The 17,251-nt window shown below is 34.6% G+C and overlaps 1 protein-coding gene across 3 annotated transcripts in view; it reads right to left on the bottom strand.

Moving 5' to 3' along the window:
• Positions 1-1,015: 1,015 nt before the first annotated feature.
• anapc1 (anaphase promoting complex subunit 1) overlaps positions 1,016-17,251 on the bottom strand; it is an 84,239-nt gene continuing 68,003 nt past the window's right edge. For all 3 annotated transcript variants that reach the window (XM_048203882.1, XM_048203884.1, XM_048203883.1), the window contains exons 41-48: positions 16,244-16,321; positions 16,093-16,160; positions 12,645-12,783; positions 12,251-12,337; positions 8,479-8,574; positions 3,367-3,571; positions 1,634-1,768; positions 1,016-1,422 (exon numbers count right to left, since the gene is read on the bottom strand). In XM_048203882.1, the coding sequence (XP_048059839.1) occupies positions 1,316-1,422; positions 1,634-1,768; positions 3,367-3,571; positions 8,479-8,574; positions 12,251-12,337; positions 12,645-12,783; positions 16,093-16,160; positions 16,244-16,321 (915 nt within the window). In that variant the 3' untranslated portion in view covers positions 1,016-1,315. The remainder of the gene's footprint in view (positions 1,423-1,633; positions 1,769-3,366; positions 3,572-8,478; positions 8,575-12,250; positions 12,338-12,644; positions 12,784-16,092; positions 16,161-16,243; positions 16,322-17,251) is intronic.

Below are 17,251 nucleotides of genomic sequence, written 5' to 3'. Positions count from 1 at the left end.
GTCAAACGTGCTGCGTAACACGAGAATGAACCTCATTGGTTCTTGCTGAAGCTCAAACGTGCCGCGTAACACGAGAATGAACCTCGTTGGTTCTTGCTGAAGGTCAAAAGTGATGCGTAACACCAGAATGAACCTCGTTGGTTCTTGCTGAAGGTCAAACGTGCTGCGTAACACCAGAATGAACCTCATTGGTTCTTGCTGAAGGTCAAACGTGCTGCGTAACACGAGAATGAACCTCATTGGTTCTTGCTGAAGCTCAAACGTGCCGCGTAACACGAGAACGAACCTCATTGGTTCTTGCTGAAGCTCAAACGTGATGCGTAACACGAGAATGAACCTCATTGGTTCTTGCTGAAGCTCAAACGTGCTGCGTAACACGAGAATGAACCTCATTGGTTCTTGCTGAAGCTCAAACGTGCTGCGTAACACGAGAATGAACCTCATTGGTTCTTGCTGAAGCTCAAACGTGCTGCGTAACACGAGAATGAACCTCATTGGTTCTTGCTGTCAATGGAGAGTCAGAAAGCGCTTGGATTTCATCAAAAATATCTTAATTTGTGTTCTGATGATGAATGAAAGTCTTACAGGTGTGGAAAGACATGAGGGTGAGTAATTATTGACAGAAATTTCATTTTTGAGTGAACTAACCCTTTAATAAATTTTTTTTTAAAAAACATTTAGTTATTTAATAACACTGAAAATGACAGCACACCTAGAGGACTCAATCACATCCTGGTGCAGTTATTGCGGCAAAGATTACTACTTATGTTTAGTGATTTAAACAAACCTCTAACCTTAAGCATGAGCAATAGTGACAGGGTGCAACAGTGACTGGAAGTCATTCTTTTTTCATGATGAGAATTACCGATTTCCAGGCAGTTGGCAGAGTGAAATTCTATGCAAATGAGCAGTGACATGATACGAAGTCTACCAATGAGAAGTTTGCAGTCCAGTGGCATGAAAACCTCAAGAAAATCCCCCGCAAAACTGACAAAACCAGACCAGAACACGTTTCTTTTATTTCATACAAGGCAGGCCTCAAGTCATATTTATTGACTGATTTATCATAGGTACAAATATAGTTACAAACTATTTACATCGAAATAAGTGTGAGCAAACCGTCTGTGCCTCACTTTGGCTCTTAAACGAGATCATTTCATAAAAATGTCCACGCAATAAACCTTAAAAGTTGATGCAAGATATTGCAGCAAGTTCCTGCAAGTCAGTGGCTTGTGAGCGCACTGCCACTGTACTACCTGGTTAGGAAGAACGTTGGTTGAACTTCAGGAAATGTTCTGAAAGAGTGCCATTAAACTCAAGAATCGTGATTCTGATGAAACAGAGGACTCAAACGCAGAAGAGCACGTACAGGAACACCCAACTGACTGCTCTTGAGCAGCAACTCTGGGAAACAGGAACACCCTGTACAGAGAGACCACAATGATAATGTGATTAGTGGAATATTGTTTTATGGTTTTCTATCCTTTTCGGAGCACCAAACTAAGCATGTCACACTGGTTCAGAATGGCATCAGGGTGAGGAAATCCATTTCTGTGACATCTATAAGACCAAAAAGAGGAACCAGGTTCTCTTGACAGACCAGCGATTAGCTTCTGTTTGAGCGTGACCTTACCTTCCAGGTCAGATGCCACCATGTCCTTGAGACTGGGGATGGAGTGGTAGACCAGGAAGCAGGCCAGCATGTTGACATCAGTGTCGTTGTTCAGTGGCTGTCTTCTCAAGTACGCTTGCAGCACGTGACTGTTATCTGTGTGTAAGTGTTGTTTCCTTAATAGTTACAAATTCAAGCTTCATGAAACAATTATATATGCATTTGTATACATATGACTGGAAGTGAACAGAACAAGATTTATACTCCCCAAATAATTCAGACCCCACCATAACCCACTCCAAAAAAAATATAATATTTATTTTTATAATCAAAATATATTTTAATAATTATTTTGTATTTAAATAATAAGTATGACATTTTATATCAATTAATACATTTGTACACACACACACACACACACATATACATATACATATACATATATACATATACATATACATATACATATATATATATATATAAATGTAAAAAATACATTTACTAATGATAATAATAATAATAATGATAATTAATTATTATTTTTAATTATAATTTAATATTAACATAATATAATATATTTAAATCATTTAATATAATATATTTAAATCATTATTTTGTATTTTTAATTAATATTCATTTTATAATAAATAATATCTTAAAATCATTTTGTATTTAAATAATAAATATTACATTTATATATAAACATACATACATGCATTATATATTATATATAATCCATTTATATTAATTAATAAATGTAAAAATGCATTTATTAATAATAATTAACTTTTTAATTAATATTTATTTAATAATATATTTAAATCATTATTTTGTATTTTTAATTAATATTTATATTATAATAAATAATATCTTAAAATCATTTTATATTTAAATAATAAATATTACATTAAAAAAATTATATATATATATATATATATATATATATATATATAATCCATTTATATTAATTAATACATGTAAAAATAAATTAATAATAATAATTAACTATTTTTAATTCATTTTTATATAATAATATATTTAAATCATTTTGTATTTAAATACATTTTAGAAACAAATAAACAATAAATATTTACATTTTAATTTAATTTTATATATATATATATATATATATATATATATATATATATATATATATATATATATATATATATATACACATTTAAATTAATTACTAATAAATATAATAAATATACAATAAATACATTTATTATTAATAATAATAATGATAATCAACTAATTTGTAAAAAGAATATTACGTGTGGTTTTTGATCATTGTGCATTTTAACATGACAGTGACAATTCTCATTACTGTAATAAAGTAATACCATTGTTCAATTAAAATAATAATAATAATAATAATAAACCAGTACAATAAATATAGTAATGAGAACAGTGTAAATAAAAACAGACTGGTCCTAAAATCAGACAAGTTTCTTTACACAAAATTTAATTAAAATTAAATTCCTTTTAAATCTGGACTGGACTCTGATCTAGTAATGTTCTTGACAGGTTTCATGAGATTCGAATTATTAGACTTCACCAGCCCAGCAGAGCGTAAATGAATACAGCCTTTCACACTTGCTGAAGGTGTTGACCAAAACATGAGACACATGCCAGTCTAAACGCTGACTAAAGGTGCGGACACAGAAGCTCTAAAACAGAAATCTGCGCAAGCATATCTGAGTCACTGACTTAATGAAGCTCGACGCTGATGGCTGTGTCCTGTTACTCACCACAGAGCCACTGGTCCAGGGCTCGGTCCGCCGAGCTCTTCATGACGGGCAGGAACTCAGAGTTGAGCAGAAGGCCGCGGGTCTGACGGCGTGTGTCTCTGAGCCGCTGCTGCAGGACTCTGCTCTCACACAGCTCCAACACCAGCTTCATCTGCCACAGGCTGAACGTCTCGCAGAGATCGCCCCGCTCCAGAGTCCGCACGGCCTACGATGATCGCAAAACACAAGTCTTAGAACGTGTTTTCGCGGTTAAAAACACGAGACAGAAAAAAAACAAGGTCTAGAGAAAAGCTGAACTTCTTTTAACTTGAAAGCCACGTCATGTGTGAGACGCTGCAAAAGATGCAAGACGTGAGCAAAAAAAAACAAAAAACCTGTTTAGTGCACGTTTACATTCAAAAACAATGGAAAAGTAGAGCAGCGAGATGGAAAAACACATTCTTTGTGAACGACTCCTTAGGGTGCAAACTTGTACAACAACTGTCGTAATGCACTCCTATCACCAGAAACATCAGAATTATTGTGAAAAGAGTCGACAGAAAATATACTCTACAGTTCAAAAGAAAAACTATTAAGCAAGAATGCATTAAATTATGCGAGTACAATTCTGACTTTGTATCTCCAAATTCTGACGATAATTCGCAATTCTGACTTTATAACTCGCAATTCTGACTTTATATCACGCAATTCTGACTTTATAACTCACAATTCTGACTTTATATCACACAATTCTGACTATAACTCGCAATTCTGACTTTATATCACACAATTCTGACTATAACTCGCAATTCTGACTTTATATCACAATTCTGACTATAACTCGCAATTCTGACTTTATATCAAGCAATTCTGACTTTATATCACACAATTCTGACTTTATAACTCGCAATTCTGACTTTATATCACACAATTCTGACTATAACTCGCAATTCTGACTTTATATCAAGCAATTCTGACTTTATATCAAGCAATTCTGACTTTATAACTCGCAATTCTGACTTTATATCACGCAATTCTGACTTTATATCACGCAATTCTGACTTTATAACTCGCAATTCTGACTTTATATCACGCAATTCTGACTTTATATCACACAATTCTGACTTTATAACTCGCAATTCTGACTTTATATCACACAATTCTGACAATAACTCGCAATTCTGACTTTATATCAAGCAATTCTGACTTTATATCAAGCAATTCTGACTTTATAACTCGCAATTCTGACTTTATATCTCGCAATTCTGACTTTATAACTCGCAATTCTGACTTTATAACTCGCAATTCTGACTTTATATCTCGCAATTCTGACTTTATATCTCGCAATTCTGACTTTATATCAAGTAATTCTGAATTTATAACTCGCAATTCTGACTTTATATCTCACAATTCTGACTTTATAACTCGCAATTCTGACTTTATATCTTGCAATTCTGACTATAACTCGCAATTCTGACTTTATATCAAGCAATTCTGACTTTATATCAAGCAATTCTGACTTTATAACTCGCAATTCTGACTTTATAACTCGCAATTCTGACTTTATATCTCGCAATTCTGACTTTATATCTCGCAATTCTGACTTTATATCTCGCAATTCTGACTTTATATCTCGCAATTCTGACTTTATATCAAGTAATTCTGAATTTATAACTCGCAATTCTGACTTTCTCTCGCAATTCTGACTTTATATCAAGTAATTCTGACTTTATATCAAGCAATTCTGACTTTATAACTCGCAATTCTGACTTTATATCAAGCAATTCTGACTTTATATCTCGCAATTCTGACTTTATAACTCGCAATTCTGACTTTATATCTCACAATTCTGACTTTATAACTCGCAATTCTGACTTTATATCTTGCAATTCTGACTATAACTCGCAATTCTGACTTTATATCAAGCAATTCTGACTTTATATCAAGCAATTCTGACTTTATAACTCGCAATTCTGACTTTATATCAAGCAATTCTGACTTTATATCTCGCAATTCTGAATTTATAACTCGCAATTCTGACTTTATATCTCACAATTCTGACTTTATAACTCGCAATTCTGACTTTATATCTTGCAATTCTGACTATAACTCGCAATTCTGACTTTATATCAAGCAATTCTGACTTTATATCAAGCAATTCTGACTTTATAACTCGCAATTCTGACTTTATAACTCGCAATTCTGACTTTATATCTCGCAATTCTGACTTTATATCTCGCAATTCTGACTTTATATCAAGTAATTCTGAATTTATAACTCGCAATTCTGACTTTCTCTCGCAATTCTGACTTTATATCAAGTAATTCTGACTTTATATCAAGCAATTCTGACTTTATAACTCGCAATTCTGACTTTATATCAAGCAATTCTGACTTTATATCTCGCAATTCTGACTTTATAACTCGCAATTCTGACTTTATATCTCGCAATTCTGACTTTATATCTCGCAATTCTGACTTTATAACTCGCAATTCTGACTATAACTCGCAATTCTGACTTTATATCTCGCAATTCTGACTATAACTCGCAATTCTGACTTTATATCAAGTAATTCTGACTTTATAACTCGCAATTCTGACTTTATATCACTCAATTCTGACTTTATAACTCGCAATTCTGACTTTATATCACACAATTCTGACTATAACTCGCAATTCTGACTTTATATCACGCAATTCTGACTTTATAACTCGCAATTCTGACTTTATAACTCGCAATTCTGACTTTATAACTCGCAATTCTGACTTTATATCTCGCAATTCTGACTATAACTCGCAATTCTGACTTTATATCTCGCAATTCTGACTATAACTCGCAATTCTGACTTTATATCTCGCAATTCTGACTTTATATCAAGTAATTCTGAATTTATAACTCACAATTCTGACTTTATAACTCGCAATTCTGACTTTATATCTCGCAATTCTGACTTTATATCAAGTAATTCTGACTTTATATCTCGCAATTCTGACTTTATAACTCGCAATTCTGACTTTATATCAAGTAATTCTGACTTTATATCAAGTAATTCTGACTTTATATCAAGTAATTCTGACTTTATAACTCGCAATTCTGACTTTATATCAAGTAATTCTGACTATAACTCGCAATTCTGACTATAACTCGCAATTCTGACTATAACTCGCAATTCTGACTTTATATCAAGTAATTCTGACTTTATATCTCGCAATTCTGACTTTATAACTCGCAATTCTGACTATAACTCGCAATTCTGACTATAACTCGCAATTCTGACTTTATATCAAGTAATTCTGACTTTATATCAAGTAATTCTGACTTTATAACTCGCAATTCTGACTTTATAACTCGCAATTCTGACTTTATATCAAGTAATTCTGACTATAACTCGCAATTCTGACTATAACTCGCAATTCTGACTTTATATCTCGCAATTCTGACTTTATATCAAGTAATTCTGACTTTATATCAAGCAATTCTGACTTTATAACTCGCAATTCTGACTTTATATCTCGCAATTCTGACTTTATATCAAGTAATTCTGACTTTATATCAAGTAATTCTGACTTTATATCAAGTAATTCTGACTTTATAACTCGCAATTCTGACTTTATAACTCGCAATTCTGACTATAACTCGCAATTCTGACTTTATATCTCGCAATTCTGACTTTATATCAAGTAATTCTGACTTTATAACTCGCAATTCTGACTTGATATCCGCAATTCTGACTTTATATCAAGTAATTCTGACTTTATATCAAGTAATTCTGACTTGATATAAAGTCAGAATTACTTGATATAAAGTAATTCTGACTTTATAACTCGCAATTCTGACTTTATATCAAGTAATTCTGACTATAACTCGCAATTCTGACTATAACTCGCAATTCTGACTATAACTCGCAATTCTGACTTTATATCTCGCAATTCTGACTTTATATCAAGTAATTCTGACTTTATATCAAGCAATTCTGACTTTATAACTCGCAATTCTGACTTTATATCTCTCAATTCTGACTTTATATCTCTCAATTCTGACTTTATATCAAGTAATTCTGACTTTATATCAAGTAATTCTGACTTTATATCGCAATTCTGACTTTATAACTCACAATTCTGACTATAACTCGCAATTCTGACTTTATATCTCGCAATTCTGACTTTATATCAAGTAATTCTGACTTTATAACTCGCAATTCTGACTTGATATCTCGCAATTCTGACTTTATATCAAGTAATTCTGACTTTATAACTCACAATTCTGACTATAACTCGCAATTCTGACTTGATATCTCGCAATTCTGACTTTATATCAAGTAATTCTGACTTTATATCAAGTAATTCTGACTTTATAACTCACAATTCTGACTATAACTCGCAATTCTGACTTTATATCTCACAATTCTGACTATAATTCACATTTCTGACTAAAACTCGCAATTCTGACTTTATATCACGCAATTACCTTTTTTATTTTTATTTCATGGCGGAAACAAGCTTCCATATTAAATTGTATAAAAGTGACAGTAAAGACATTTATGATGTCTTAATTCTATTTTAAATAAATGCTGTTCTTTTGAACTTTATTTACATCAAAGAATCATGGTTTCCACAAAAATATGAATCACCACAACTGTCATCTGGATGAATCGCCTTCGATTATGAACGCGATATTGCGATATTGCATATCCACGAACTACGGCTCTGTATATTAAGTGCCGCTCCATTTGAAAGCAGGTGATGGACATTTACCGCTAATCACAGAACTGGCTTTACTGATGAGACACGCATGACAATCTCATGCGATTAATCGTGCAGCCCAAAACAAAAATGTTTCTTGAGCAGCAAAACATCATATCAGAATGATTTCTGAAGGATCATGTGACACTGAAGACTGGAGTAATGATGCTGAAAATTCAGCTTTGATCACAGGATATAAATTACACTTTACTATATATTCACATAGAAAACCGCTATTTTAAATTTTAATAATATTTCACACTATGTTTTTGATTGAATAAATGCAACATTGGTGAGCACTGAAAAGTTTAGATTCAAAAAAGAAATTAAATATGCAGTATTTACCCAATATTTTCATGTATTTTTAATGACATGCTTTACTGTAACTGACCTGGTCAATAGAGATGTGTGTTGGCAGCATCTCTGGGTTTTCCTGTGTCACACATTCATACAGAATTGCTGACAATAAGGCCACAGTCTCCTGCTTCTGTAGAAACAAGACAGCATGTGTAAACTACATCAACACAAATTACAACTTAGTGCAACTGTGGCATGAAGCTGATTACTACAGAAAATATAGTTTTCCCTCAGTTTGAAATGGAAATGTTTATTGCAATCCACATAACGGAAGCGTAGCAGGAAAGTGGGTCAAATGTACTCTTATGGTTACTGTATTTGTTAATATTTATAGCTACTGTGACGCACGAACTGTTCCAAAACATGGTGAGTCGCCTCAGAAGGCAACACTTCAAGGCATCATAAGACACACTCTTGATATGCATTACGCCGCCTCATAATTTATAATTTTCAATAGTAATTCTAAAGTAGCTCTCATGAATCCTTCACAAAGGCAATCCCAGAATGTGCTATAATAAGTATTCAAGAAATGTCAATTATAAACATATATATTATTCATTTAATATTAAAGAACTATCAATAAAATAAATTAAAAATTGATTATTTTACCCCAAATTTGCATGATATGAATATCGTTTTGCTATTTGAATATTATGCCATTAGTTTAACAACAAGTTCATGTCAATCTCTGTTGATAATAACAGCACCGAGGCTCCAGAAGTCATTTCATCTGCTCTTCTACTTCATACAGTAGGAAAGAAATGACAATAAACCTACTTTGATGTATATTCTTTTGAAACTGAAAGCTTTTATTTGTGGTCCCGCCCGCTCACCTGCTGAGCTTCCATTATAAGAGTATTTACTATAAACACATTTCCCGTTTGTTTATACACAATGAGGGGGCGAGTTGCATTATTGTATGTTGTATTTGGCAACATGCTAGATAGTGTCCAGAGATCTTAAAGAAATGTTCATGGGTTTTTACAATTTTTGATTGAATCCTTCTGTACAAAAATGTTTTATTAATAAGCAATGACGTTGTCCTTCAAGTATCATTGCACATGCTGTATCAACTTTACATGGTCATGATATGACATGTCACACTGGTCTCATATTAAGAAGTTTATGTTTTTATATTTTAATGTTTATCCTAGTGCAATTCTTTCTAAGTGCATTGTATGCGGTAAGAAAGTTGGCAGTTTTAAAATGTAGATTTCTAGTTGAATTTATCATAAGGATATAGGGGGAAAATCCCCCCCAGAACTCAAGAGTTTCAGTAAGATTAAATTACTAATATTCAAGGGCCAGTTGTTCAAAAAGTTTAATCTGGATCAGAATGATCTGGATTTGGAAATCCCATGTTTTGCTATCCATCTTACTTTTGTATTGGATTTTCAAAGCAAAATTGGATTGGATCACCCTGATCCAGGTACACACCGTTTCAGATGGATTACTAGTGCTCTACGGAGCCCCTAAAGGGACATGGTGATAAAAAGTATATGAGATGAGAGTAAAAAACCCCAAAACATTTCAATGCTTTGAGAAATGTTGCAAGAACTTTTGACTGGTTCACCTCTTATGATTGTGCCAATGTAGTTTACAAACAGTGATAAAAAACTCTTTGAATTACATATAATATTTTTGTTTGATATTTACAGCTGTTTTGGGATTACTTTATTGCACCTTTTTACACTTTACAGTAGGTTATTGAAAGGCTAAATATGTAGCCTAAAGTCTACTTCCAGTGTCTTTAACAGTTAAACTAATCAAGAGCAAAATTAAAAATAAATGTGTATGTATATTACTTGATAGAAATGTTGTGTGTTTGACCAGTTTTAAAGTTATTACATTTTTGTTCCTGAAATCAACCCTTCTGATGGGATCAGATTTTTTGGATCAAAGGTTTTACTAAAAAGTTTTGAACAACACAAATTGATGATTTTATTCAGATCAAAACCAAGATTGGATTTTTTGATCTAATCTGATTCAGACTCCTTTTTTCCCTTCGAACAACCCATTATCAAGATTTGATCATATCCGACAGCCGAAATCCAATCAGATTACTTTTGAACAACTGGCCCCAAATCACACAAATAACCTATTTTGGATCCAAAACGATTATTTCCCCCCAAAACTGACACGTTTCCATCCCAGATTACTCTACACATGTTTGTGCTTATTTTTGCAAACTGAGGGAGGCCAAAGCGATAGTGTTGTCAAAAATATTGATATTTCGATATTCGGTTCACGAGTGTTTCGTGGCTTATTAATGGTCAAATACACACAAAAATAATGTCACGATGCCCATCTTGGTGAGTAGTAACGTAAATGCAGTCTGTTATGTAACAGTTCAGGAAGAAAACGTAAGCCCCGAATTGAAATCATGAGGATGGTCTCCTTTGATTCCTTGAAGCATGGCGAGTTGAACGATATCCTAATTTCTTTGGTCGGCCATGTTGGATTTTGTCACAAAATGCTGTGTTTTACAAATGCATGAATATCGTTACGAAAATTGGTATGATTCATCGAAGCCATGTTCTGACCAGGTTTAGGACCTCTAAAGTTTTAGATCAGCGCCCCCTAGTGGTCAACAGATATAATGAAAAAAAAAAAAAAAGCTAATAACATGAAAAATTCAACGTATTGTTATTTAACTTACATCATTAGATTTGTTGGCTTATGTCGTACGATACCAAATTTGCCATATTCTACTATACTTACTGTCCGCCATATTGAATTTTATTCAAAACCTACTTTTTTCAAACTCCTCCTAGAAAATTTGTCCGATTCGTACGAAATTTGGTATGTAGCATCTACAGACACTTGTGACAAAAAGTTATTAAAAGATTTTTGATACACCCAACGTTATTTTATACTGCGCCAACAAATTTTACAAAATGGATACGCGGCTGTATCTTTGCAAAAGTTGTGTGTATTGGGACGAAACTTGGTACATGTCATCACAGGCATGACTTGAGGGTGCATGCAGAGTTTCGTCACAGTGCCACCTACTGCTCAGAAGTTATAAACCATGTTAGTGCTTTAACAGAGTAATTTGTTTATATGTTCTTATTTTATTGCCGTTTACTTGTCTTTTTTAAATTTAGTTTACAGTTTGAAATCAAGCTACCCCATTGTAAAAACGCAAATACTTTGAGTGAGCAAATATTTACGTGAGATAATTCTTGTAATGGTAATTGATCAACAATTATATATGAATAAAAGCTTAAAATTAAAATCTGTCATCATATGAAGTGATCTCTTCAGAAGAAATTATTGATTGCCTAGACTTTGCCAAAAAAAGAAATATTAAAAATATTTATTTGACAGTATTTGCAGTATTTTTCCCTTTGGTATCGAATAAGTTAGAAATTACAGTATCATGAGAAGGATGCTGGTGATAAAACTTATAACAGAACCCAGAACATTCCTCTAAGATGAAAATAACCCATAATAATCCTCTAAAAATCCATAAACATAAAAACCAAAGGCTGTTCTGATGAACACTGACGTGGAAACTCTTCATCTGTCAAAGATGTTTAAAAAGAAAATATGAATTACCACACAGTTGCATCCTGCAATGTGTAAATTGAGGCCTTTCACTTTACCTAAACAGTTTTTAAAAGATCAAGTTGTCTCGGTAGAGTGAAATTTTGTCTCTGACAGCTATTTAGAATCCACATCTCTTTCCTTACAAATGCAAAAGGCACATTGACAGACCTTCAGCTCTGTAGGGACATGAACGCTTTCTTTTCCAACTGCACAAACCAAGTGCTTTGCCTTAAAAAATATGTTTACGCTCTCACATGCTTCATGTTTTCCGAGGCTCTGCAGAAGTACTCGGCGAAGGAGACCAAAGCAGCGTCTGAGGTGAAGGTTGAGATGGCCTCGGGCTGTGTAGGAGACGAACAAAAGAGTGGGAGGGGAGGGAAAATTAGCTCATTGACATGAAAAAGAAATATTTGCGGCAGTTTGAAAGAACACATAATGCTGCATTAATCCAATTAGGAACACAAGACCTTGGCAAACATCCGGAAATATCTATATACTTTTATCCTCTGTTTGCATGAGCGGTTTAACGCTTGAATTATATTGCAGCTTTACAAACAGACATTTGACACAGTAAATATTGACAGATGTCGGCCAAACCAGTTTGTGGACAGAAGCTTGTTCAGTAATATTTCGGGCACAGGGACCGACCTTAAACGTGCGAACTTCAGTGCTTCTATTGTTGAGGTTGGGGGCCAGTAAACTCTTCCAGCCTTGAGGGTCGTCCTTGTACGGGAGTTGTCCGGCACGCAGCTTCACGTAGAGAATGCCGTCTCTGGATAGGATGGATCTAGAAAACACAATGTGCTCAAATGGTCACAATTAACTTAAGTTCCGTTCCAAAACCTAGTGAGCTGGCCTGCTGTCTACATAGGGAGCTGCCTTGTTAGGCAGCATACTAACTGAAATGGAACTTAAGCAGAGGTGTAAATAGTATCTGAAAACCATACTTGAGTAAAAGTACTAATACCTTACATCGAAAATGACTCCACTAGAAGTTACAAGTAACCATTTCCAATACGACTTGAGTAAAAGTCTTAAAGTATCTGATTTTAACAGTACTGAAGTATTTTACTCGTGCTGAATGTAGGCTCAGAGATGCACAGTGAAAATGAGAAACAACTGATTTGTAAGATGAGAAATCAAGTTTATTTTCTAAAATCAAAATAAAACTGAACACCTCACTGTTGAAATAAATCAAGGTCGACACCGCAACCTTTTAAACATCTACAGCTCAAGTGCACACACAGAAAGGCCATAAGTAAACCAATATCCGTCAAAACAGTCAGGTCAATATAGCGGATAAATAAAACAATGTTAAGTAAAATTAGTCAAATACTGTATGTGCTGGTTTGAGCCTCACCACCAGCTGCAGTCACTTCCTCATCTAATAAATCAAACATCTGCAATCAGAAACTACCTGCTAAAGCACTCACATTCATGTAAAGTTGCCTTGTAGACAAGTTTTGGGTGAGTAAAGTCAAAATGCATAAGATATAGTACCTTCAGTGCCCTTAAATGGTGATATCGCTTCTTTAAATCAGAAACAAACTGCTGCAGAAAATGTTAGGAGGCGTGCAAAATGTAATTTGTAATTGCATAACTCATCACAAATGTAGTGGAGTAAAAAGTATATATACTTGCTCAAAAATGTAAAGTAGAGAGTAAAAGTTGCCAATATCTTTGATACTCGGAACAGCTACAAAGTAGCCACAAAGATACTTAAGTACAGTAACTAATTACATTTACTCAAGTACTTTACATCTCTGAACTTAAGTGACTTATTGAAACATGTGATGCACAAATAGAGCTGATATTGATTAGTTTGAGAAGTCAGCATGTCATTAAGCATAAAACTAAACTAGCGTTCAAAAGTTTGGGATCTGTGAGATTTTTTTAATGTTTTTAAAGGTCCTGTTCTTCGTGATCCCATGTTTCAAACTTTAGTTAGTGTGTAATGTTGTTGTTAGAGTATAAATAAAATCTGTAAAATTTTAAAGCTCAAAGTTCAATGCCAAGCGAGATATTTTATTTAACAGAAGTCGCCTACATCGAACGGCCAGTTTGGACTACATCCCTCTACTTCCTTCTTTAATGACGTCACTAAAACAGTTTTTTGACTAAGCTCCGCCCACAGGAATACACAAGAGTTGCGTTTGTAGAGTGTGTTTGTCGCCATGTCGTCGAAACGCTGTTATTTTCATCCCGCAGTCCAATCACCGGGTCTGATTCTGGCTCAAATTGATAGGGTAAAATTAAAGACATGTTTACAATAACACTGAGCGTGAGAGGCGTGACCTTTCCAGGCACGGTGCGCTAAACTGCTGTCGAATCACAACACAGGAACCGCTGGCACAATCAGAACTCGTTACGTATTTCTGAAGGAGGGACTTCATAGGACAAGGAAGTCATCAGCCCGTTTTTATGACAGTGGAAACAGCGGTATACAGATAAGTAAATTATGTGAAAAATACTGTGTGTTTTTACACGCGAAACATGAACACATGTTATATTGCACACTATAAACACAATCAAAGCTTCAAAAAAAACACGAAAAACGGGACCTTTAATAGAAGTCTGTTTCATAATAGAAAACATTTGTAACACTATAAATGTCACTTCTGATCAGTTGAATGCATCCTTGCTGAATAAAAGTATTAAATTGGGATACATTTTAAAGCGGTCCTATAATGCCCCTTTCACGAGATGTAATATAAGTCCCAAGAATGTGTGTGTGAAGTTTCAGCTCAAAATACCCCACAGATCATTTATTGTAGCTTGTCAAATTTGCCCCTATTTGGGTGTGAGCAAAAACACGCCGTTTTTGTGTGTGTCCCTTTAAATGCAAATGAGCTCCGCTTTCCAGAAGAGGGCGGAGCTTTAACAGCTCAACAACAACAAAGCTGGAGAATCTCACGCAGCCAAAATGACGAAAGTTTTCAGCCTTACATTGTTCAAACATTCAATATGTTGTTTGTGAGACGCTCTGAGAGGACTCGCCCTTCGCATCATCTCTGAAGCCAATTAAAACTCCAAAAACGTCTGCTCCCTGATCACACGTACGCGGTCTATGCGATGAGTGTTTTCGTCTGAAAATGCCATTTTTTTTTAGAGATAATCTGCAATATGGCACTAAAATGTGAGCATCAGATATTTTTGTGATGCTTATATTTTTAAATGTTGTGAATATGGCAAGACGTTCACACAAATATGATGCTTATAATAGATGATGCTTTCCATGTGATGCAGTCTTTCATTGGTAAATTCTAAAATGCTCATCCAATAGGAATGCATAAAAAGAATTTATTTGAATGCATGAGAGAAGAGTGTTTTTTAGTTACTTTTTAGTGACCTTTTCAGCTTCATAATTTAATTTGGTAACACTTTCGTTTAGGGTGCAATTCGCATTATTATAGTTGTTTATTAGCAGCATATTGGCTGTTTATTAGTACTTATAAAGCAGATATTAATGCCTTATTCTGCATGATCATGTTTTACATCCTATAATCCGACCAATACTTAAACTTAACAACTACCTAACTATTAATAAGCATTAATTAGGAGTTTATTGAGGCAAAAACTGTACTTAATAGTGAGAATTAGAACCTAAACTAAAGTGTGCCCATTCATTTTTACGTTTCTCAATTAATATGGTCATTAAATTGAAAAATAATAATAATAATAATAATAAGGTAAAAACCTATTTAAAGGGGATATAAGATCCCCAGAATGTGTGTGTGAAGTTTCAGCTCAAAATCCCCCACAGATCATTTATTATAGCTTGTCAAATTTGCCCCTATTTGGGTGTGAGCAAAAACACGCCATTTTTGTGTGTGTCCCTTTAAATGCAAATGAGCTCCGCTTTCCAGAAGAGGGCGGAGCTTTAACAGCTCAACAACAACAAAGCTGGAGAATCTCACGCAGCCAAAATGACGAAAGTGTTCAGCCTTACATTGTTCAAACTGGAGTCGACACTGATTAAACTATTGGGAATGTCTTCACATCTGGACCATGGCTACGATGCCTCAAAATACTGCCTAGATAGACAGCTCACTAGGTTTTGAAACGAAGCTCAAAGCTGTTTATAGTTCAGACTTACTGCAAATGATGGGTTCCTTTACTGATGTCGATGTTTAGCTCCCAATATCTTGGACCTTTTACCTTAATCTGGATGTGATGAGAAAAAAACATCAAGGTCAGATTTAGTGAGTTCATATGAGCCATACATGAGTGGAAGTTTAATCTGTTACCCGTTTTAGAAGGTGAAGTTCAGGCAGCATGGTGGGAGCCATCAACTCCACGGTCGTCTCTTCGTACCACTGCGTCTCCTATTAAACATATACCACATGCATGCACAGACAGATTAGACGTGCATCACGACGTATACGTCTGCTATGCGTGACTCTATGCCTGCGTGAGCAAAGACGTCTTTGTAATTGCCATGAACAGCTGGATCCCTTCCTTTGGCTGGCGTCATGTAATTGAAAAGATGAGTCCTCTCAAAGCAGCAGGGGAGACACGGTCAGACGCCACGGTCAACCTTCAACAGTCCTTCGGCGTGTTTATCACCCAAGAATCTCTTTGATGTGGCCTAATGGCCTCACATGCAGTGGGACGTCTAGTGCTAATTACAACAAACGGCATTCAAACCCATTTTAGGAAGTGAAATGCGATTGAACAAAGAACTGAGAAGGAATCGTGAGTCAGATCTGAATGTGAGTTTGTAGTGCACTTTTGACGAGGCTTATAGACCTGGAAATGGAGGTTGAAGGTCAAATTTATCCTTAAAGGATTACTTCAGTTCAGAATTTAAATTTCCTGATAATTTACTAACCCCAATGTCATTTTCTTTCTTCAGTGGAAAAGAAATGAAGGTTTTAGAGGAAATCATTCCAGGATTTTTCTCCATATAGTGGACTTCACTGGGGTTCAACGGGTTGAAGGTCCAAATGTCAGTTTCAGTGCAGCTTCAAAGAGCTCTACATGATCCCAGACGAGGAATAAGAGTCTTATCTAGAGAAACCATCGGACATTTTCTAAAAAAATATATAATTTATATGCTTTTTAACCACAAATGCTCATCTTGCACTGCTCTGTGATGCGCCACGCATGACGTAATCATGTTGGTCACAGAAGTACAGATCCAGTGTTTACAAAGCGAATGTCAAAGACTAAGTCAAACGCCTTTACAAAAAAAGGTAAAACAACGATGTCGGATGATTTTGAAGTTGGAGGAGAGTTTTTCGCCGTACTGCCTA

This window comes from Megalobrama amblycephala, linkage group LG10 (genome assembly GCF_018812025.1).
Source record: "Megalobrama amblycephala isolate DHTTF-2021 linkage group LG10, ASM1881202v1, whole genome shotgun sequence".
In the NCBI taxonomy this organism is placed as follows: Eukaryota; Metazoa; Chordata; class Actinopteri; order Cypriniformes; family Xenocyprididae; genus Megalobrama; species Megalobrama amblycephala.
This window is presented reverse-complemented; position numbering and strand designations above follow the sequence as displayed.